We start from the raw sequence: 21,588 nt of genomic DNA, 5'->3' as shown, positions 1-21,588 counted from the left end.
TCCTCCACACGCCGCTGCCTTCTACTTGTCTCCCATTTGACATTCTGTACAAAGAGTGAGCAGCATCAGCCCAAGGAAGCGATGTCGACGTATGTCTGTATGTGTGAAAGGTTTCTAATTTAGTGGCATGCTGGTATTTACCTGAAGCTGTGAACCCCTGCCTGCCAGTCCTCACGGATAATTGCAGCCTTTTCATGCTCGCTGTGGATTACACAAGCAAGGTGGAATATGTTTGTATTCATGTTCCAACATCTGACACAAGCTCTCTTGGAAACATTGAGTGAAAGCCTGTGTTCCCCCTCTCCTCGGGGCATGATCAATGCTTGCTTTCTGTAGAAGGAGCCACCCACGTACACACTGCAGAGCATCATCAGGCTCGGAAAAGTACTCGCCTGTGCTGAAGTATCTCTGTCATTGCCAAGTGTGCCTTTCAATGGTTCAGCCCCCACACTAACCTTGCAGCGTTTCTAAAGGGAGACCAAAGGGAGGCTGAGTGAACATGGACATGTGTAGGCGTCCGTGCAATCAGGGGTGGAGGCTGAGAGGGCTGCTGTGTTGTAAGTAAGAGAAGGTCGGTAGCTGCAGTTTATCGCACGGAAATGACGAGTCGCTCTTGCATCATATGCTTAATCTTCGTCTATTTAGCTTCTTGAAAGTATTTTGTGCAGCCACGTACAAAAATGACAAATATGTTGTTAAAGCGGTGTTAAAATCACAGCTGGAGAGTTCCCAAGCTTTCACGCTGTGTTGGCAGACAGGAGTTGGTGCTTTCACAGACTCGCTGCGTTTGTTCACAGTGTTCTGACTCTCGTCATCGACCGTGATTCATTCTACTCTGCTACCTGGTTACTGTTAGCAACGGTGGACAACAGCCAGCCGTCTATTACATTACTGAGCTTCCAACGCCCATATCTAATATTGCAGCATGAGATAATCAGTTTGTACAAGAGCCTCATTTGTCTTTGTCTTAACGGTCGCAGGTTGTGTATTTGCTAACACGTATTCTGATCCTGCGTTGCCGTCGTAGGTGAACAGCTGCCAGTTTTTTCGCTGTAGCCTGGTTCAGGCCGGTGGTCGACAGGTGTGTGTTTCCACCACCCAACTGTCACACACACACACACACACTGACACAACCTCTGCTGGACCGGGGGCCGCTCACTTCCTACCACTAGCCCTTCAGCCCAACCTGCCGGGGTCCGGTGCCTCTGGTGCTGATGTTAATTGTCCTGGCCAGCGAATCAGCTGCTGGTAATTGGCTGCTTGCATTCTGGACGTTTTTTGGCATCAAGTCAGAATTCTTTAGTACAGCTGGGTACAGTGAAGTGCTCCTTTCTGATGGTGTCATGCCTTGAAAAATGCTGTAAGTTTAGTTGATTTTTATGTCACTTTATTGGGTAAAGCTGCTGAGCTGTCCGTGGTGCTGATCTGTGGTCAGCTTTGTAGTTGCTTCACGTTTGCTTCATATCTCCAATCCTGACAGTCCAGCTCCATTAGTGTGATGTTGCTACACTCACTAAAATGTTCTTCCTACTGTACATGTATATGGAATTGCTTTTTTCTCCGCCGAGAGTCCATAATTACTCGTGTTTGAACGTGACATCAGTTCCTAATCCCCAAATCCTCAGTGAGCTGGGAACATAATCTGATGTGAGCAGGTCCAGTTGCAGTGGAAGTCTTAGCCCACGTTTCCTAGCAGCAGGTTCCCACTGTGTTGTGTTTACAGCAGCAGTGAATCGTGTCTTTGGACGTTTAAATGTGCTACAATACAGCTAAACATTAATGGAACGTAGAAATATTTAAAAAAAACTGCCTCTGTGTCTGTGATGGAATTCCGCCCATTGTCTCGCTGCTTTTGCAAACCTAATTTTATACATTGGGGAAAGCACAAATTGGAATCCATCTCTGAAGCTTCTTCCCTTTCATGTTTTTCACAGATTATATTAGGGTGAATTGCCGCCACATTTTGTTGTGAGCTCTTTGAGGTTTAGAAACAGTTATTACCGGAGGCCATTCGGAGGGTTACATTTATGATTTTACACTTACATAGAAACCTTTAAAGGTATTTCTGTCGACGCTAGTGCGGTGCCCTTTGAGTCTAATGAGCGCGGTGCTGTGGCCATTAACCATCGCGCCGCACTAGCGGAGAAAGTCCACAAGTTTAGTGCGCCATTATCCTCTTATATTGCTATGGAGACAGAGCCACAGTACAGCATGCGCGGGCAGAGTGGACGCCGTGGAACCGTCACAGCACTCGCCTGACGCGTGTCATGATCCTAAGTGGGACACCAGTCACAGCCTGTGCTCATGTAGGTTCAGTCCTGCAGTGGCAAAATTATCTTTCATCAAACATTATCCCCAAATTTCCCATAAATAATAGTGTGGTATGTGTTCTTGTATCAACGCCGTGTCAGAAGCTTCTAGTGAAGCAGCCTCCCACAGTGACTGAGGTGATGACTAATGTGTGCAGATAATGTGCAGCGCTGCACATGCACAGACACGAGTGCGTTTAAGTGCACGGAGCGACAGCCTCAGCACGTAGATCACAGCGAGCAGATCCGGTCCCATTGGCCTGCGACCGCAGTGGACTGCGTGGATGCGCAGGATTATTATTAAGTCCGAAGCTGCGCTAAGGGTTTAGTGGTAAAGAATCAGTTTATCACTGCTGTGTGATGTTAATCTGGAGTTTGAGCACTGATTAAATAGCTTTGTTCTCAATTCAGCACACTGGCCAATTTATTGTGGACCCCAGCTGATGTTTACTCAGGCTGAGCCAGCAGCTGCTCACACGCTCCGCGTCTGACATTTACCTGTCACCGCAGCAAACAGAAACTAACCCGCTCCTGTTCTCCTTCTCTTTCCCTCCTCTTCCTCCGCCGACTCAGCGTCCGCCTGGCTGCCCGGCATCGCCGCGATGAATGAGAGTCGAAGGGAAGCACTGGCGGCGGCGGCGCCCGCGTCCACGACCGCCTTCTCCTCCACATCTGGCTCCAACACCACCAACGTGGCCGGACCCGGCACTGGTGAGAAGGACGAGGCCTTTTCCAAGCTGAAGGACAAGTTCATGAATGAACTGAACAAAATCCCATGTACGTGTTAAACCTTGTCCTCCTGTCTAGAAGTGACAACACTAAACTAAAGTAAAACTTTCTATTTCTTAATAGACCAATCAGTTGAGTAAAATTGATTTGAAATTTGATTTGAACTTTAAAAACCATAAGGTACAGTAATGATGTGATTTCTGTTTGTTTGGATAATTTGGAAGAGTTATCAGGTTTATTGTCTAAAAAGCAGAAGTGGGAATATTCATGGTCCATCGTGAAACAAATTAGATCACTGCCCTAAATTTGAATTCAAAGAGTGTTTTGTTTTAAAATACATTGCACTAAAAGTTCCTTCACCCCAGTGAGTAGGTGACATCATCCTGCATCATCAGTGCTGTTTCCCAGTAGCCTTGCAGCTACATGAGTGTGTAATTACGCTGCCTCTGATTCTGAGTAAATATGACTCAACAGTGATTGAACGTCTGTTAATGACACTAAAACATGTCACTGATGGCATTTGACAAAAAGGTTCCTTGAGTCAAGTGCTCGACTTTTCTCTCATTTTGCAGAGCGGCAATAACAAACTCAAGGGTTTTCAGGCGGCCCGCGATGGAATCGTCTCACCAAATAGTCTGACGAAGTACATAATCACATCGAGTGGAGAACAAACATCTGGCAACAATAAATGAAGTGTTTACATTTAATAAATGGTTAAGTTCCGTATTTCAGCTCTTTTTCAATCAGACCACTTCATTTGAACATAAGCGAAGCTTCTGCCTTTCATCACCGAATGCTCCAGTTTCACCTGGAGCTTATTGCAGAATCACAGATATCAGAACGCGGTAGTCGCTGTGGTTTTCAGGCAGACTCTAAATATAGATGTATCCACAGGCTCATGTGGAAATAATTCTCCCAGCAGGAAATGGCTCCTGTGAAAGAGAAGCCCCATTTCCTAACAAAGACACAGATGACACCACTACTCATGTTTCCTCCAGATGTGTAACAGGGAGGAGGATCAGTACGAGGAGTCCTCCCAGTAAGAGCCCTGATGTGTGATCAGTGCATTGGTAATGTAGGGTCCTTCACACGTGATCACATTCTGTTATTTCAGCCAGACAATGTCAAAAATAGTGAATTTGGCCTTTACGTGTGCAGCAGGCGAAAAAGTTCTCCAAAAAAACAAAGCTCGTCCACTACAGAGTCCCAAATTACTGTTTTCTCACCTCATCCTCTCAATCAACAGCGGTGCCTTTGCTCCTCGGTGCTGCCAAGCCGATGATGAATGTCCCAGGACTTGTTTACTCTGTGGAATATCGATGCTGTCTGAGGAAAATCAGGTAGCATCTCTAACAAGGAATGTGTAGGAGGGGAAGCTGCTCACTCAGCACGGCCCCTCTATCTCTGCGGCGGCAGCTTTTCCTCAGGCTTATAACCCGGTTTAAGCCCCGCGGGCTCTGGGTCCGGTGGCATGGAGCTGTCACACAGACCTCGCCTGTTGCTGAATTTGTGTCCATCAGGATCTGCAGGACAGATCCCAGAGACAGGGAGATTGCCTCGGCCCCATCTGTCGACTGACAGCTCCAGAATGTGAAAAACAAACGTCCTTTATTCAATCTGTTGGTTTCGCTACTGACTTCAGATCAGAAATTGTTGCCTAATGAATTAAAGACTGTAAAGAAAAAAACATGTGGATTCATGAGAACTGAAGAACTGAAAGCAAATATATGACTATGGCTGCAATGAGCCTCCAAATGTAATATTTTCTTTATTCTGTCGACTTTTTTAGTCTGGGTGTCAAAACCAACATCTGTAAGAATTACACAATAACACAGATTAAAGAAATCGAAAAATTAGGTGCAATCAGTGACACATTAACATGATTGTGTTGCACAGAGCGTGCAAAATAATTTTCCCTGGAACAAATTGACGGCGTCTGATGAACGGGAGGACGATCCATCAGAGAAAGGTGCTGACGCGTGGTCTGATGAGGTGATCAGGCTCCGTGGAAGCAGCAGCTCTGCTATCGAATTTCTTAGCGAGTTTCCCAAATAATCAGGGCTTCACTTCCTGAAAACAGTGAACCTCTGAGCACCAGCAAACAGCAGCTGTTGACCATCCACTAGAATAAATACCTCTTCAGACGCTCTGTGGTTGTGAGCAGACCCACTCTCAAAATTAGTGCCTGCTGTTTCTACCACTTTCAGGACTTTTTGGGATTTAAGCTCTTCTGAATTCTTCTGACTCGTTCTGACAGTAGCGTCGTGTGTCTGGCACCTCCTGCCAAGATGAGGCTACAGGAACCTGAGGATCTAACTGAGGCTAATTTAAAGGACGTTATCCCGGCGATGTCGCTGCTCCAGCGTCCCAGCTAGTTCCCCGCCAGCAGACGGCGGACGTTGTTAAAGGGGATTATGGGTGAGGATCAGCGCAGCCATTTGTCTCGGCTGCCTGCTGCTCTGGCGACGAGCCTGGTTATCTACTCTCTGCCCTCGTTCCACCAAGTTAGCCTGCCACGAGACGCCACCAGGAAGGGGCCCGACAGCAGCCAGGGATTCAGGCAGCGCCGAGCCAACAGATGGGAAGAAGCTCTCTGCTTTTCTGAAAAGTGAAAGTCTCACTTTCACCCTGTGAGAGGTGCTCCTTTTCTGCAGCTGCATTTTGAAACAACATCTTAATTGAAGCGACAGAGTCTCCTTTAAGTGATGCTTGATGTTTGCTGCTTAGTGAAGTAGAATGGGACACAGAGGACTCCATTAACATATGAACATAATGCAGCAATGAAGGCAGGACGGTGTTGGGGTTGGTGAGGTTGTGCTTTAAGTCGTGGTGAAGGGCTGGTTCATCCTCTGGGCACCCTGAACGTCCGTACCCTGTTGAAACCAGTCTATTCAGATTCTGTGGTGATATTTGATCCCTCTGACTCATTGAGCTCTCTGACGTCAGTGCTTGTGTCTGTTTCATGGCCAAGTGAGTATAAACTAGAGAGGAAGACCAGCCGCTGTGTACCTCGTGAATCATTTCATGCACCTTTTGTTTGAATACTCACAAACAGCTCGCCCCTCTTCCTTATGAGTCACATTTAACCGCTCGGCTTTTCTTTGTGCCCAGATATGAAAATCACTTCTCCTGCGTCGTATTGTTGTAAATCTACCTCACGCACTGTTACCGTAGTGTCACTTCTGCATTTCCTGCAAAAGCGTTCGCTCATAATAATCACAATAATGGAGGCAACCGAATAGAAATGTTTAATTTAACCCAATCGCAAAGGAATGGGCCAGAGCATTTAAAATCAGATCCTGTTTAGCATAAAATGAGAAGCTCAAACAGAATCCATGGGTCCAGCCTGCGTCATCCTTCAGCCTTCGCTGATGCAGGCGCACTCTTTGTCCCAACAGAAAGGAGGCATGGACGCGTTGGGCTCGTAGGCCTAACCAGATATAATGTCAAGGTTAATTGACCAACAGGGTCCTGTCACATTGGATTAGATTGGGCTGCTGGGGCGTAACCCAGATGCAGTAGCACACACACGCATCTGTAGCTTCTGAACAGAACCAGAGCCATTACAGTGAATGTCTGAACCAACCCATCCTCTAAACCAACATTACCCTGATGTGACTCCCCACAGTGTGACGGCATATATGCCCACTGCACGCGCAACTCAACACCACCCATTAAACCCCATCAAGCTCCTGAAGCCCTTCCTCCTAATGGGAAACGCTGCTTTCCATTCCTACATGGAAAAGCAGAGTTTAAAAAATCTGAAAAACCAGGCTCAACATGTAAAATTAGACGCAATAATGCTCCTGCAGCTCTGCTTTCATGTTGATGCTGACGAGCAGGGATCACGGCTCAGAGGGCGCTTACACCCGGTCAGGCTGCGCGTCGGCGATAAATAACATGTGAGCTTCTCCAGGCGTTAAGGCGATGCCCACTCTGACTAATCACGTTTACAGCTAGTTTCAGGGCCGCGCCGCTGCTCTGGGCTCCCACCTCGCTGTGTCGCTGCGGTGGGAGCCCTGCAGAACCTCAAACACGGGCTTGGTCATGCGCGTCCCGCCCTTTAGAGAGAGAGTCCATTTTCCACGCGGCGTCACACGGCGGAACGGCAGATAAGTGCCGGTGTCGGAGCCGCGCGCACGCCGGCACTGCTCTCTGGAGAAAAGACACTCACACAATGTAGTTAATTAGGGGATGCTTTTATTGCTTTCTGGGACTCAGGTTGCTTTAATTAAGGAACACAGAAGAGTCTTTCAGTAGAAGACATGTGCGTGATGAATAAGATAAGGGCTGTTTCATGCATTGATTTCCAGTGTAACGCTCTAAATGGCATTCCATTAGGCGTCTCCAGCATCGATGAAATGCCAGCGTGAATGTGGACTGACATAAGCATTTGGGCCGTTGAAAGAGGTTTTGGAGCAGTTTTTTTATTCTGGTTCCTGTTAAGCAGAGCTTCCATTTTGAAAAAAGAAATTACGACGCTGCGTTTCCTTAGAGAGAAAAATGAACCTGTCACACGTCAGACACTTCCATTAAAAGTCTGTCTCCCTGCTTTACCTTGTGTTTACACGGTGAGAGCTGCAGAAGCAAAAGCCTGAACGGGTTGAATGTGACGCCGGGTTTCCTTCCTCTGGTTCTGAACGCCCCAAGACAAACGTGCAGGTCGGGCCGCCTCGTTGTAAATGAGGCTCATCCAGCGCCGCCTCCATTACGTTCCCGCTCTGAGGCAGATCCTGAAGTTATTTTAGAGCATCACTCACTGTTTTTCCTTGGAGGAGAGTGCTTATTGATTTTGTCAACAGAGCATCGATTTTCCTCCCAACTCCCTCCCCTCAGACCCTGATGCAGGAACCACAGCTGATTGCTGGTGAGCAAAACCCTGGAGTGATAGACTGTAATGCACTTTTATGTTTTGATGGGTCTTTCTGGACTTTTTCAGATAGAGACTTCAAGGGGCTGGAGTTTGACCTGGCTGATGTTATCTGTCCGGCTGCAGGATTTATCATGAACCCGAGCACAAGCACAACTTTTTTAACCAGACAGTAGATATTTTATTTCCCTGCATCACCTCAGTCTGAAGTGTTTATGACCAAAGCCCAGCCGCGCTGATAGCGTTGTCTCATTTGCGACGTTCCTCAGTAGAACGAAGGCGTTAAGGACTGTATTTGCTGAAGGGACACGTCTGTTGTGAGGCCTCATTATTCCAGCCCATCTGGGTTCTCCTGTCTCTCTGGTACCTCTGCCTGCGTGTGTACAGTATAGCTGTCTGCAGACGCCGACTCCTGACTCCAGTCAGAATAGGTGTCACTGTGTTTGCAGCTGCCGGAGTCGTCGCTGCGTTGTTGAGTGGAGTGTTTGACAGTCGGGTGACGGCGCGGGCTTTCTCTAGTCAAGTGTATGTGCGGGGCCAGTGGCATACGGCGGAGGGGAAAACAGCATCTCACGTGAAACTGCCACGTCTGCTTTGTCTGCCAAGTCGTTTGGGCTGTTAACAAGAAAATGAGAAAAACAGGTTAACCGTTAACTTTGATTGTGTCTTAAATGTAATTTTAAATCTGCAGGATCCTCCAGCGTCTGCCTGACTCTTCAATCAATTAAAATGATGATGTCGGCTTTTTAATTGATTTCCCACAAGGTCTCCTGCCTCACTTTTAATGATCAGATTAAAGCGGTTTGTTTTGTGCAGCTCCCTAGAAACAGCATCTAAATATTCATAAACCTCCACATTAGCGCCGCACGCTAACGCTGCTAAAGACAGAACGCGTGGATGTTCCATGCCTCAGTGACGCCGTTTGGCTTCATCGCCATCACATGTTACATGTGGTGTCTGTTAATCTTGATTTAAATGCCAACAGCTGTACCTTCAGACCAGTTTTAGGAGTCTGTCACTTCTTGACCAGTTGGCCAACAAACCCAGCTCCCTCTTCCATTTGATCGGCCATTTTACTTCACATCCTCCCTCTGAGACCTTTATTTCCCTCCGGACGTCTAATGGAGCCTTTGCCCTCTCGCCCTGTCCATAGTGCCGTCGTGGGCCATCGTCTCCATCGCCTTCGTGGCCATCATCCTGGTGTTGGCCTGCTGCTTCTGCATCTGCAAAAAATGGATATTCAAGAAGAAAAACAAAAAGAAGGGCAAAGACAAGGGCAAGAACGCCATCAACATGAAGGACGTGAAGGACGGAGCCAAAACCGAGGTAACGCTACGAATCCACAATAATGTTATCGTTGTCATGTTTTCTTTTCTTTTCATAATTTGAAGCTACGTTACTGCAGACTTCATTAATCAGGAACAGTTTACAGTACTGTGTTTTATTATTGCCAACAAAATGCAGACATTCTTTCCTACGACGATATTCAGCCACGTAGCGTTTAATTAAAACTAATTCAGCCTGATGGAGAGTTAATGGAAGTCGTTTAGCTGACTTCAGATTGAAGAGTGTTTCAATCTCTCTTTTTTTCTCCTTTTCGTTCCTGAGTGTTTCTTGTGTCATTTGAGGACCTGAAGAGTGAGTAACGTTTGCCGTGTAATAAAGTGGTATCAACCCAGAGAAATGACACCGGCAAGCGCTAAACAAACGGGAGAGGTTTCAGTCGAACACGCGTAGCACCAGCGGCGCCTCGTTCTCCCGCCGTCCCAGGATGGGTTCAATTATAGACACGAACAGAACCTCTGACGTGGTTTTCATTCTGTATGATGAAGAAAACATGACCGACGACCTGAAGATTCATTTATTTTCTCAAAACAGAACAGTGGGGATGCTTTAAGAGCCGGGGCCATCACATAGCTGCAGTACGACATTTATTAGCGGGATATTTCATTAATATCCAATATTCTCTCTTTTTCTCTGACATCCAATTTAACTCAAACAGCTATTAATCAAAATAACAGCCCTGCGTTATCAGTCAGCCTAATAACGTATCTGTGAGAACATCCGGCGGCGAGCGGTCATTTCTCCTGGTGTGCCCAGACTCTGGTGTGTTAAATCCTGTGTGTGGTTGTTTTAATTTGTGTTTCTTCCTTCTATGTCCTCCTTATCTGTGTTGTGTCTGATGACTGTTCGGGATGGTCACTGGCGGTAGGTTCCTAATTGCTGTTGGATCTTCTTAAGCCTGCTGCTCTGACGTTTTTAAATAGCCTCTTGACAACAACTTACAACTCCCATAGAACCAAATATATGTAACTATGCATACAGTACATGTATATCTACTGTATATATGTGTGTACAACTTGCATATGCACATATATATGTATGGAAAGGCCACTGGGTACGCATTGACAAGGTTGAGCCACACTGACTGTGGTGCCGAGCTTTTGAATCTCTCCGAGCACCTGGCAAAGAAACAAACAAAAGGCTTTGACATTAGCATTGGAATCTGTCCACGCTCGTGAAATAGATCACAGAGACACTTCATACGCACCAAAGCGATCTGAAAGCTCACAAAGGCTCAGCTGAGAGAGTGGAAGCCAGTCAGTGTTGCTCGGCCTTTTTGCTTTCACATGAACTTGAGCGACTACTAGGAGCAGGCCCCGTTGTATCAGCAACGCCTACCCACCCACCGCTGGCATGATGCTTCTAGCTACCATTGGCGTAGGACGTAACATTACAGCTTTATGGTTATGATGATGATGTGACTGTATGTCTGAGGGCATAACCAGACTGGGAATGGGGAATCACCAGAGCACCGGTTTGTGCGACAGAGAATGCTGCATGCCTAATAACAGAGACATCTTGGAAGGCAACCTCTGATGCTGAATGAATGACCTTGACAAACTTGAATCGCATGTTGGTCTTATAACAGTCTCCTCCACCCCACCCCTCCTCCCCCTCCTCCCGCCCAATGCTACTTCCTGCTCCCCTCACCTGAGTGCCAGGCTAGCGAAAGGGCTACTTTACTCCTCACTCTCTGACACTTCCCAGTTGATTTGTGTTTTTACCAGAGTCTTGATCTGCCTGAAATAACATCAAGGGAATTGTCTTACTTTAATCTTTTCCAGAAGCTTTTCTCTCTCTCTCTCTCTCGTTCTTTCTGTCCTCTGTCTTTTCCTCCAATGCCTGCACATCTCTGGCACCATCATTTGATCTTTCCTCCCTTTAGACAGAAATACCCAGAGAATGATAGAAAAGCATCATCAGGGGACGAGGCCCGGGGCTTTAGTGCATCACAGAGCATGTCCTGGTGTTAACTGCTATGGTGTTTTTAGTGCTTGCTTCCCCGTTTTCCCTTTATGCACATAAAACAAGTGGCAGCTTTTACAGGAGTAGGTCCGGTGGCAGGACCTGGGCGGGGAACGGCTGGCTGGGGGCTAGCACCTGCGACAAACCGGCGACACTGACTCTTGGTGGGTGTCTCCTTCAGGCCTTGAAGGATGAGGAGGACGCAGAGACAGGGCTGACCGAAACGGAGAAAGAGGCCGAGCCCAAAGAGGACCAGAAACTGGGCAAATTGCAATACTCCCTGGATTACAATTTCACCGAGAACACGGTAAGGATCTGTTCTCCAGATCTCTGTCGTTATTGCCAAAGGTCTGGTTCTGTAAGTATGGCCGAACGCCACATCTGAGGTCATCCAGTCCTTCATCTCTCCTCAGAGAAAACATGACCCAACCCAGGTTTTGCACAACATTCTGCCACGGCTGTAAACAAAGTTTGGCCACAGTGGCCGGGGAAATGAAGGCGCTCGGGTTTCTACATTTACCACTGAGCTCCACTGGGATTCGTTTTGTTTCTTTCCGTTCACTTGATTTAAAACAGCCCCTGCAGATATCCATCTGCTTGATTTTTACAAGCCACTGAGTTCTAAAAAGCAGAGCGCGCAAGCACGTCAGCATCCAGGCACCAGATGTTGTGTGACAGATAATAGACACGGTGCGTGAACACACAGGCGTCCCTGGCTGGGCTGCCTAACTCCCCATTCCAAACACAAGTGACAGGCTGAGACTAGACAGCAACACGCGGAGCTATAGGTACAGGACGGCTCCTCTACCTGCACACGCTGACGCCGAGGCGAACCGGTAGTTAACAGTGATTAGATTGGGGTGAGGGTTCAGTGGGGCAGACGTCATTAGTGTTCAAGCAGGCCATTATTTCCTTTATGGCAGCGAGGCGCCCTTTCAGGAGGAGAGATATTATGTGGACAATATTAGGTTTCCTGGAGTTGATCTGTCATGTGCTGGGAGGAGGTGACAGGTCTCTCTGTATAGTGTTCTTGATGGCCCTGGTAATAAGCTGCACAGTGGAGCTAAAGCGTAATGAATGGATGACACTTTTCACGCTTCATGACAGTGGCCTCGGAGAAAGCGGGCTCTGAAGTTAAAGCGGCTCACGCCAGGCAGAGCCAGAACCCGGGGAGGCGGCCGCTCATCTGACCCACTTTCAGCTCAGCACAACAGCAGCCTTGAAGAAATGTTTTTATTTTAATCCCCAGGCAGTGGACGTGAACACAGTGCTGCTCGAGGAGGACCGGCACCGCTCTCGTCTCGGCTGTAGGTCGCTTTGAAACGAAGAAGGTTGTTAGTTGAGTTTCCACTTCATAGAGCCCTTGTTTTTCTGCTGGGATGTGATTGTACAGAAACCAGTCCATTGTTTGTAGGCGCCTTATTCAGAGTAGATGCTGCTGCACTAATATAGAAACAGGAACCTTGGCAGGTATCTCACTTTCTGTGAGGCTTTGACGGCGCGCTGACGGCTGCAGCCGTACTCTGAGGTCAGCGTAGCTAAATACTGGAAGTCTCCTGAGACTCAAACACTCTGTTGATTAAAGCTCCACGCAGCCAGAAAACAGTGACGCGTGAGCTCTTGCCGACATTCGTCTGTTTCTGTCTGTTAACCACCACAAACAGCCGCTGCCCCTGGTGCCGAGGACGCCGGCGTTTATACACTAATGAGACAAAGGGTTTTGTAAAAGGTCCAAATCGTTCCGGGACCAGCGACGCGGCTGCATCAGGCAAACACTCGAGCCAATGAGCCAGGCAGCGTCCTCAGCGCAGCAGGAGGAGGGGTGGAAGACCGTTACTACGTCCAGCATCATTAGCATTTCATTGCTCCGCTCGCAGGTCAGCACGCGCCCGCTGCTAGTGTCCAGCCGGAGCATGAGAATTTAAAAGTCATTAAGATGAGTTGGAAGAAATCACAGTATTATTATTCTTATTATTATTATTATTATTATCTGCTTTTCTTATTTATTTCAGGCTTTTTCTGTGACAGCGCTTCTAGATGAGCACTGAGTCACGGTCGTGCTGCTCTGGAGGCTCACACTCCAAACACACACAGGTTAATGCCAGCAGCCCTTTTAAACAGAACCACCCACACAGATGTGCAAACACGGGTCCGTTAGTCCAGTTACTCCGTGTCAAACAGCTGTTTCAGCCTCCTTTGGCAAATCAAGGAGCCGCGTTAGGTTTCGACTGGACGAATGACTTTCAGGAGGTTATTGAGCTCAGTGCTGCTTGATGCTTTCTGCTCCAGTGAAGATGGTGCAAAGTTAAGCTCCCTCCCTCGACGCGTTTGGCTTCTGATAAATGACGGCAGGAATAATTGTTCTGTTCTAAAGCAGTGAGTGATTGTTACAGGTTCGAACAGACACGCAGTCACAGTGTGAGCCGCTGTGATCGCGGCAGAATATAATCTGACATGTTTTCAAGGTAAAGACGAGGAAATGTTGTGCTTCACCTGGGGAAAAGTAAACTGAATTGAGTTGTCCCCCGTTTCCCATGATGCAACTGGAGTCACTGTTGTTGTGTCACGGTTTGTTGTGTGTTTGTGTATTGATGCTACATCGCAGTAACGTCCCCTCATCCCATGGACATTGTACTAGAATCCCACCACCACCTCCTAAATGCTAATCACCTGAGTCATTCTCACTCTGCCTCTGTTTGATTATGTGCTATTGATCATTTTGTTTATTCACCGGCCGTCACACAAAGCAAACTGCTGCAGCTCCTGACAGCTGCTGCGGCTCCATGGCCCAGTGCCCTGGTCGGCTTCCAGATTGCAGCTTGATGGCTGCCTGATAGGAAGCTGATTGACTGACTAGCCGGCCTCCTGAGCAGCCTCGGAGTGGAGGCTCTGACTGGCAGGTCAATCAGCCTCGCTGCCCCCCCCCCTGCTGTGGTTATCAATTATCAGCCTGACGTGAAGAGAGGGAGTCCTCTCCTTCCTGCTCTGACACGCCCTGACCTTTAGCAGCTCCTCGGCTCTGAGGCAGCGTCAACATAACCTTTTGAAACTGGAGCCGTACCGCAGAAAATGACACTGAGGCCTGTGTAAGTTTCATTATGACGGGCTGATTGCTAGTGGCCTGGAGCAATCATTAGGAAACGTGCTGCAGTGTCTCTTTAACGCGATGCTCACCTGTGAGGGATGACGTGTGTGGTTTGTGTCAGTCGTCTCACCTTCCTCTGCTCTGTCTGTTGCAGCTCATAGTGGGGATCATTCAGGCAGCAGAGCTGCCGGCTATGGACATGGGCGGCACATCGGACCCGTACGTTAAGGTCTACCTGCTGCCTGACAAGAAGAAGAAGTTTGAGACCAAGGTCCACAGGAAGACGCTCAATCCTGTCTTCAATGAACAGTTCACCTTCAAGGTAGACGACTTTAGAGCGGCGCTTCCGCTGACAGGCTGATTTGCATGCATGCGGCCGTGATGCCGGGAAGGTGTGGAGACAGCAACCAGCTGGCACATTAACGAGCTCCTGACAGAATATCCCACACACACAGACGCACTGACACATTCACTCTGACGCTCAGCGTGATTGGGATTAGCCCAGGCAGACGCAGCGGCCCCACCGCTGCCGGAACCCAGGCCCAGCAGTGGGGGAAGTTTGCTTATTCATGCAACAATGGGAGGTGTTTGGTGGAAGTCCACATAATGTGCTGTGATATCCATCTCAGCTCCAGCTTCATTTGAGGCTTTTCATTTGCATTGTGTGAAAATAAAAAAATCAGGATGAGAGGGGTCAACGTCGGGACTAAGATGGTTTAGTGAGATAATGACGATCTCTCCCTCCCTTATTACATTTAATAGATTGTGTCATGAGTCCTGCCTCCCACCTCACCTGTCGTTCACCTGCACAGGCCTGATAGCACCAGTCAAGGCTGCAGGAATAGTGATCCGGCTTCTCCTCAGGTGCCGTACGTGGAGCTCGGTGGGAAGACGCTGGTGATGACAGTCTACGACTTCGACCGCTTCTCCAAGCACGACGCCATCGGCGACATCAAGGTGCCCATGAACAAGGTGGACTTCAGCCACATAACAGAGGAGTGGCGGGACCTGCAGAGCGCCGAGAAGGAGGAGGTAGGGCCCAAAGTGGCTCAGCAGCCCCGAGCGCGACGGGGAAATGAGCGGCTTTCAAATCATTTGTACGACTCGCAGCAGCTCTTTCAATAATAACAGTGTTTCTATTGCATGAGCGACGCGACGTGATTATTTTGCTGTGTTCAGCAAGCCGTTTGTGATTGAAGCAGAAATGTGGCGCCGTAGCTGATGTAATCCATCTCTGCGGGAAATGTCACTTAATCAGATGTCCACACTTCCCCTTCAATTAATGGAAGTGTGACTTTCCAGGCAACAGTTCAGGAGATTCAATTTTCATGGTAAATGTCATGGCATATAGCTCATGTTGCCAGGGAGCCCCACTTTTAGCATTGAGGTGGTTTGATGTAAAGGTTAATTATAACTGGTTGAATAGCGGAGAGTGGTGTTGGGACTGAAGGGCGTTGCTTTTCCACCTGTGTTTTTGGTGACAGTCGTCCAGCGGCGTTTTTTTTACTGCTCCTTCCTCTTCAAGCCTCTTAAAATATTCAAATGAAAGAGTGTGGTGAGAAAATCACACTGCGGCTCAGCTGTTGATAACCCACAGACACGTGCAGGCTGTGATTACTGCTCACAAGTGGATTTGTTTTAAGCGTTCGACTGAATGTTCCACGTGCACAAAGACGGAGCAGCTGCTTCTGTTCTTCCTCTACCTACACAGATAAGCCACTTCTCTTTACTTTGAAGGTCAAACGCCAAGTAGCAGCGTGCCGCATGCTCTTTACCGTGGCCGCCGCTCTCTCCAGGCTTCCTTTCGCAGCCGCCCCCTCAGCCACGGGCTGCAGGGGAGCGTGGACGGTGCTGATTAAAAACCCAGCCTCATTATCAGACTAGAGGCAGGATGGCCGCTGATGGAGGAGGCATGTGCTGATGAAGGAGCATGTGCTGAAGTGAGCCGAGCTTTAGTCCAGCCCAGTGGTTCTGTGTGAGGAGGAGTCTCGTCTGGACACGTGAAGCAGGTGTGGTCCCACAGAGCGACTGGCTTCGCTCCTCGTGTCGATACTGATGCCACTTCCTCTGAGCTGAGTGTATGATAATGAGGCTGCGAAGCGTGAAGTGATTGAAGAACTGTTTTATCACAGGGACGAGGAGTGAACGGAATTGGGAAACATTTACACAGGAGCAGATGATCAAATCCGGCCATGATGATGATTCGACTCATCACATCAATAAATTTAAAACAACCCGAATAACTACGCATGAGTCCCAACTTTATTAAGGTGAAACCTGTTTGATGCTGGTGTGGAACATCCTTAAGTTACGCCGACTGATGAGCACTTGCTTCTCCGTTCGTCATTTTTAATGTTTGGAATGATTCGTGCATTCATACATGGAGGCAGCCGACAGCTGGCTCTCTGATGACTAACCCCTCAAGCAGCTGGGCCCAACGACGGAATCACTTGACTCCTACCAGTATTAAGGAGAAGATTAGAAGATACTCGTGTATCTTATTCATTTTTATTGTGTTGTGCATCTGTCAGTGTTGTAAATAAAAATGTTAGATTCTGGCTGCTGTACACTGATCATATTAAAACAGATCAGAACTTTGATGGGAGTTAGTTCCAGGTGAGTTAGGCTTCAAGATGCCAAATAAGCAGTTGTTTTTAGGTTTTACTGTATAATTCATTATTATTTATATTTCCATTATGGGCTGTTTCTTCATCAGCTGTGTGAGGTTGTGCTGCAGCTCATTTACAGACTGCTCTCCTCTCTGCTACGTCTCTGCTTCGCCACAGCAAGAGAAGCTGGGCGACATCTGCTTCTCCCTGCGATACGTTCCCACCGCGGGCAAGCTGACCGTGGTCGTCCTGGAGGCCAAGAACCTGAAGAAAATGGATGTGGGAGGCCTTTCAGGTGAGGAGAGCGATGATGTGTGTTCGCCCGCTGACCGGGCCTTTTGTCTAATTAGACACTTTATCTCTGCTGCAGCACTAAGGCGTCTTAAATGCACAAACTACATTTGTCAGAATAATGAAGACAGGAAAAGTGTAAGGTTGACAGATGGAAGCAGTGGCGTCTCAGAGCAGTTGTGACGTCATGGGAAGTAAATAGTCCAGATTCAGAGTCCTCCTGATCCATAACCTCATCCAGACGCCGTTTACTGAGCTGTGGCTCAGGTCTGATCGTACACAAAGATGAGATCACACCCTAAGCTGCCTCCACCTTCCTCGCTTCCCTCTCGCCTCCACTCCTTCTGTTGCCATTATGGTACACCTGGGTCCACTCGCTGTCTACCTGACAGCCCAGTCTCCACATAAGCCTGAACATCCTGCAGTAGAGTAGAAGCTCAGTGCTCGCTCTCATCCTTTAGCCGTTTGACAGGAAATAAAAAGTGAGCCGCTTCACGCTGCTGGCGTCGGCGCTCACCTGTGGCCATTAGCATCGCGGGATTGTCAACATTTTGAGCCGTTATCCACATCGACTGGCCGCGTGAAGAAGGCGTGAATGTGTTGGCTTTGAAGGCCAGGCCCGTCTCCTACCGGGAGGAAACCAGACAGTTTGACACCGCGTTCTGTATGTCACGTTTAATTGGAGCGTGTTCAATCCGTGCGCTCGTCTCGGGCTACAGGGTGAATCACTAGCGTACAGTAATAGCTCGCGGCGCGGTTCTAATTACACACAAGCAGAAGATCCACTAAAGGGCTGTTGGAGTTTTGATTTTTGTTAGTGGCCACTGATTTTCTGCTCCGAGAATGGACTCCGAACTGCCGCAGATGGATGAAATAATGGGCAGGTCTCTAATAACAATAATTAGCCTCCATCCACAGGGCGGCTCAGCCAGAGCTTAAGGAGGAGGACAAGTAATTGATGGCCTGGGGTCAGCCTTCCCCTCTATAGTCATCCTGTTTACCATGCCTAATTATGGCTCACAGAGGAAGATGTGGGTATTATCATTAACCAATGTATAATCAGAAATAATTCTTTTGATTGGCTTCTTGTGAAACATTCTCTGCCACTGAGTGTTTCTGTAGAAATGACCACTTTGAAGCTGCTGTTGACTTAACTTAGCATCATTTCAGTGATGCCCAGAGCACCATGCTCTTTAGCTGTCGTCTCAAAATAACCCCACCCTCATTACAGCCTCATTACACCAGGAATGAGTAGACCTTCCTGTCTGCATGTTGTCGGGCTCCTCAGCAATGTATAGCTACGCTGCATCTCCGTTATGTGGAGTCGGAGTCGCGGTTCCGAGTCCAGAAGCTCCGGCAAATCAGCCAAAAGACTAGAGAATAAGCGCAGCAGCTTGCAAAGTCATCACTGAGTCAACAAGTCTTTTAACCTCCCACTGATGTATCATGTCGTTCTGCGTGACGAGGCAAGAAAAACATTCACTTATTGTCTGTGTAAAATGCTGCGTTTTAAAGGAGTTCAACTCCGGCAGAGGTGAGTCATGCTCAGAGTGCGAGAGAGGACGCGTGGTGGCGGAGGCGCGCTGGCCCGCCCTCTTTGAGGCTCCCCAGAGCGGTGAGAGGCACCACATCGCCGGGTAATGACCCGCAGAGGGGGAGATGGCGAAGGCACAAGTGGCGTGTCGGCGGTAATGAAGCCGCGCTGCCCTGACCCAGCTCACCGTGGAGCCTCGGGGTCCAGAGCCCATTTGTTCTGTGGCTGTGGTTGGTCGGAGACGTTCTTCCACTTACTGTAGCAAACAGGAAAGCAATGTACACCTGGAGACGGCGCCATCTGATTGTGGGGAGGTTTGATTCCTCTCCCCTGCAGACGCTGGCGCCGTGAGCTCGGGTGTGATTCACTGAGTCGGGTGTGTAAAACCGAACCGACAGTCACCCCTGGGTGCGCCCACCGTGGCAAATCCGCAACGACGGCAGGAGAGCCAAGATGACAGCCGGGCTATATTTAACCCTGCGTGTTCTGGCGCTCGGGCACGTGCAGCAGCCACGCTCCACCAGGACACGACCACCGCGGCCCACAGCTTCAAATACGACCTGAGTAGCTGTATGGGCCGCTGCTGCAGCACGCGCTGCCAGGGTCCAGGACTCACATGAGTACCCCTGAGCCCAGCGGAGTCACGCCTCTGCGACGAGGCGCTGGCCGCCACTCGTCCGTAAAATGGCAGCGATTAAATGCGCCTGCGATGAGACGGTGAAATGGGCCGGATATGAGGTGCGCCGTGAAAAGCCCTCATCTGCTGGCCGCCCAGATAAGAGCGTCTGGACGCGGCCATGCGGCGCCACAGGTGTGTTTTCTCCCTCCAGCCCGAGGAAGCGTTATCTGGCATAATCCCATTCAGCTGCTGCTTTGTGTTTGTTCAGGCGCTTCCCAGTGTAAGTGGGAGGACGACGAGCCCGACGCATCTAATGAGCGACATCATCACTGAGCGGCTGCTGTCTCGCAGTCCAACGACTCGATCTCCCCCGAAACGACCGAGCTTCAGGTGTGACTGTCTGTGCGTGGATGAGACTTTGCTGAGTCCAGATCAGATGCCTCAGTCCTTCACAGAATCCAGCAGAGCATTTATGTTTGAGGTTCAGTCGACAGCATCTTTAAAGGAGGAGCGTTGACTTGATGAATCAGAGCTCAAAGGGCTCACGCTGCTGTGGACGAGGCTGCAGATGATGCTTTGAATGTGATCGCACGCATTCATCTCCACACAAAGTGACAGCGCACGCTGACACAGGCCTCATTCACTGTTTTCTATCTCACCTCCAGCTCTCGTCAGCAGGAGGGTAATAATGGAGCCCGCTCCATTAGGAGCTGCTGCCTTTTCACTCCCTGTCGTCTGTTTGTTCTGCTGCGTCTCTCTCTTATTCCATTTGTGTGGTTTTCTCTTTATATTCATGTCTCGGCCCTGAACCGGTCCTTCAGTCTGCAGTCAGCTCCTCCTGAATGGGATTAAAGACTTCACTATCTGAAATCACTGGAAGTGTTGCAGCGTCACAGGCAAAACGTATTTTTCCCCTGAAGTCATGATTTTTGTTTTCATGTAAATCCACATGATCTGAGCTTCATCAGCATCTACGAGATGGCGGTCGCTTCTTGTTTTCTCTGTGCCTCTGTTGATCTCCTGCAGCTTGACTCTGCTCCTTTAACCACCTGCGTGACATTTTGGAGGTGTTCCTCTGTTTCATAGGTGTTCGCTCCACATTCAGTGACAGGTTTGTTTTCCACCGCTGTGACGTTTGACACGTCGCGCTGTCGCTCTCAGTCCAGTCTGTGCTCATTTAAATTTGCCCTGATGAAATATCTGGAACGAAGGTTTTGCTCTGGTGACGATTTCCTGACTTTCTAATTAATAAGGGCTCACACACTGTCGACATCCATCAGCCGTCTCAAGGACGGAGGAGGGAAACATCGGTGCTGCCACAGTGATGATTATGTTCTCATTCATATCTCGGATTCTTTTTGTGTGGCTCTGATTTCACTGTGGAAGCGATGTCATTGTTCAGCTGCCCATGCTTTGGGCTCATTAGAGCTTTTAATGTGCAAATTAACAGCCTCACCTAGTTTCTTTAATAGCTCAATCAAAGCCACAACACAAGTGTTGTGTTTCACTTTGAAAAGGCAGCCGCTGCTCCTCAGGGCCCGATCCGGGGCGCCGACGCTCAGACAGAACATAAACAAATCAGGACGAGTAGCGTGGCGGCGTAAGCGGAGCCATGGGGGGCTCGCTGCTGATTGCCGGGGAATAGACGAGGACGGACCAAGTGGACCTCTCAGGTGCCACTCGAGGTGGCGTTCAGATAGATGAGAAGGAGGCTCTTGAGAAGCGGAGGTTAACTGAGCGATGCAAACACACAGGAAGGTGTTAAACGTTGTGGGTGATGACGGAGAACTTTAAGAGCATTAAACTGGATGAACCGTGTTGTTGTTCTTCCTCTGCAGATCCGTATGTGAAGATCCACCTGATGCAAAACGGGAAGAGGCTGAAGAAGAAGAAGACCACAATCAAGAAGAACACCCTCAACCCGTACTACAACGAGTCGTTCAGCTTCGAAGTCCCGTTTGAACAGATCCAGGTGCGTCTTTATTCCAACAGTGGAGTTGATTTATTTAACGATGAGATGAGTGGGAACGCTTCAGGAGCTGATGATCATGGGTTTGAGTCCACGAGCCTGCGATTAGACTGAATCTGTTGATCCCTTGTTTGGACTGTTGTGTGACTGGACATCTCCTGTCCCTTCACTGCGATTGTTTAACACTCACTGATGCAGCTGACTGAGCCCAGCGCTCGTCACTGGACTCTGATTAAAACCCAGGTTTGCTCTGTGGGTCACTGA

At 48.7% G+C, this 21,588-nt stretch overlaps 1 protein-coding gene across 13 annotated transcripts in view; it reads left to right on the top strand.

The window, feature by feature from the left end:
- Positions 1-21,588, top strand: part of syt1a (synaptotagmin Ia) — a 106,206-nt gene that overhangs the window by 79,349 nt on the left and 5,269 nt on the right. For 10 of the 13 annotated variants that reach the window (XM_029162973.3, XM_055512149.1, XM_029162971.2 and 7 more), the window contains 7 exons: positions 2,883-3,086; positions 9,062-9,234; positions 11,399-11,524; positions 14,457-14,624; positions 15,167-15,334; positions 17,089-17,206; positions 21,194-21,327. In XM_029162973.3, the coding sequence (XP_029018806.1) occupies positions 2,912-3,086; positions 9,062-9,234; positions 11,399-11,524; positions 14,457-14,624; positions 15,167-15,334; positions 17,089-17,206; positions 21,194-21,327 (1,062 nt within the window). In that variant the 5' untranslated portion in view covers positions 2,883-2,911. Of the gene's footprint in view, positions 1-2,882; positions 3,087-9,061; positions 9,235-10,120; positions 11,525-14,456; positions 14,625-15,166; positions 15,335-17,088; positions 17,207-21,193; positions 21,328-21,588 lie in introns of those variants that run through there. The other 3 variants (XM_029162975.3, XM_029162974.2, XM_041072376.2) reach the window with 3 other exon arrangements.

The sequence above is a fragment of the Betta splendens genome, chromosome 9 (assembly GCF_900634795.4).
Source record: "Betta splendens chromosome 9, fBetSpl5.4, whole genome shotgun sequence".
Taxonomy (NCBI): Eukaryota; Metazoa; Chordata; class Actinopteri; order Anabantiformes; family Osphronemidae; genus Betta; species Betta splendens.
The sequence above is the reverse complement of the archived record's forward strand: the minus strand, read 5'-3'. Positions and strand labels throughout refer to the sequence as shown.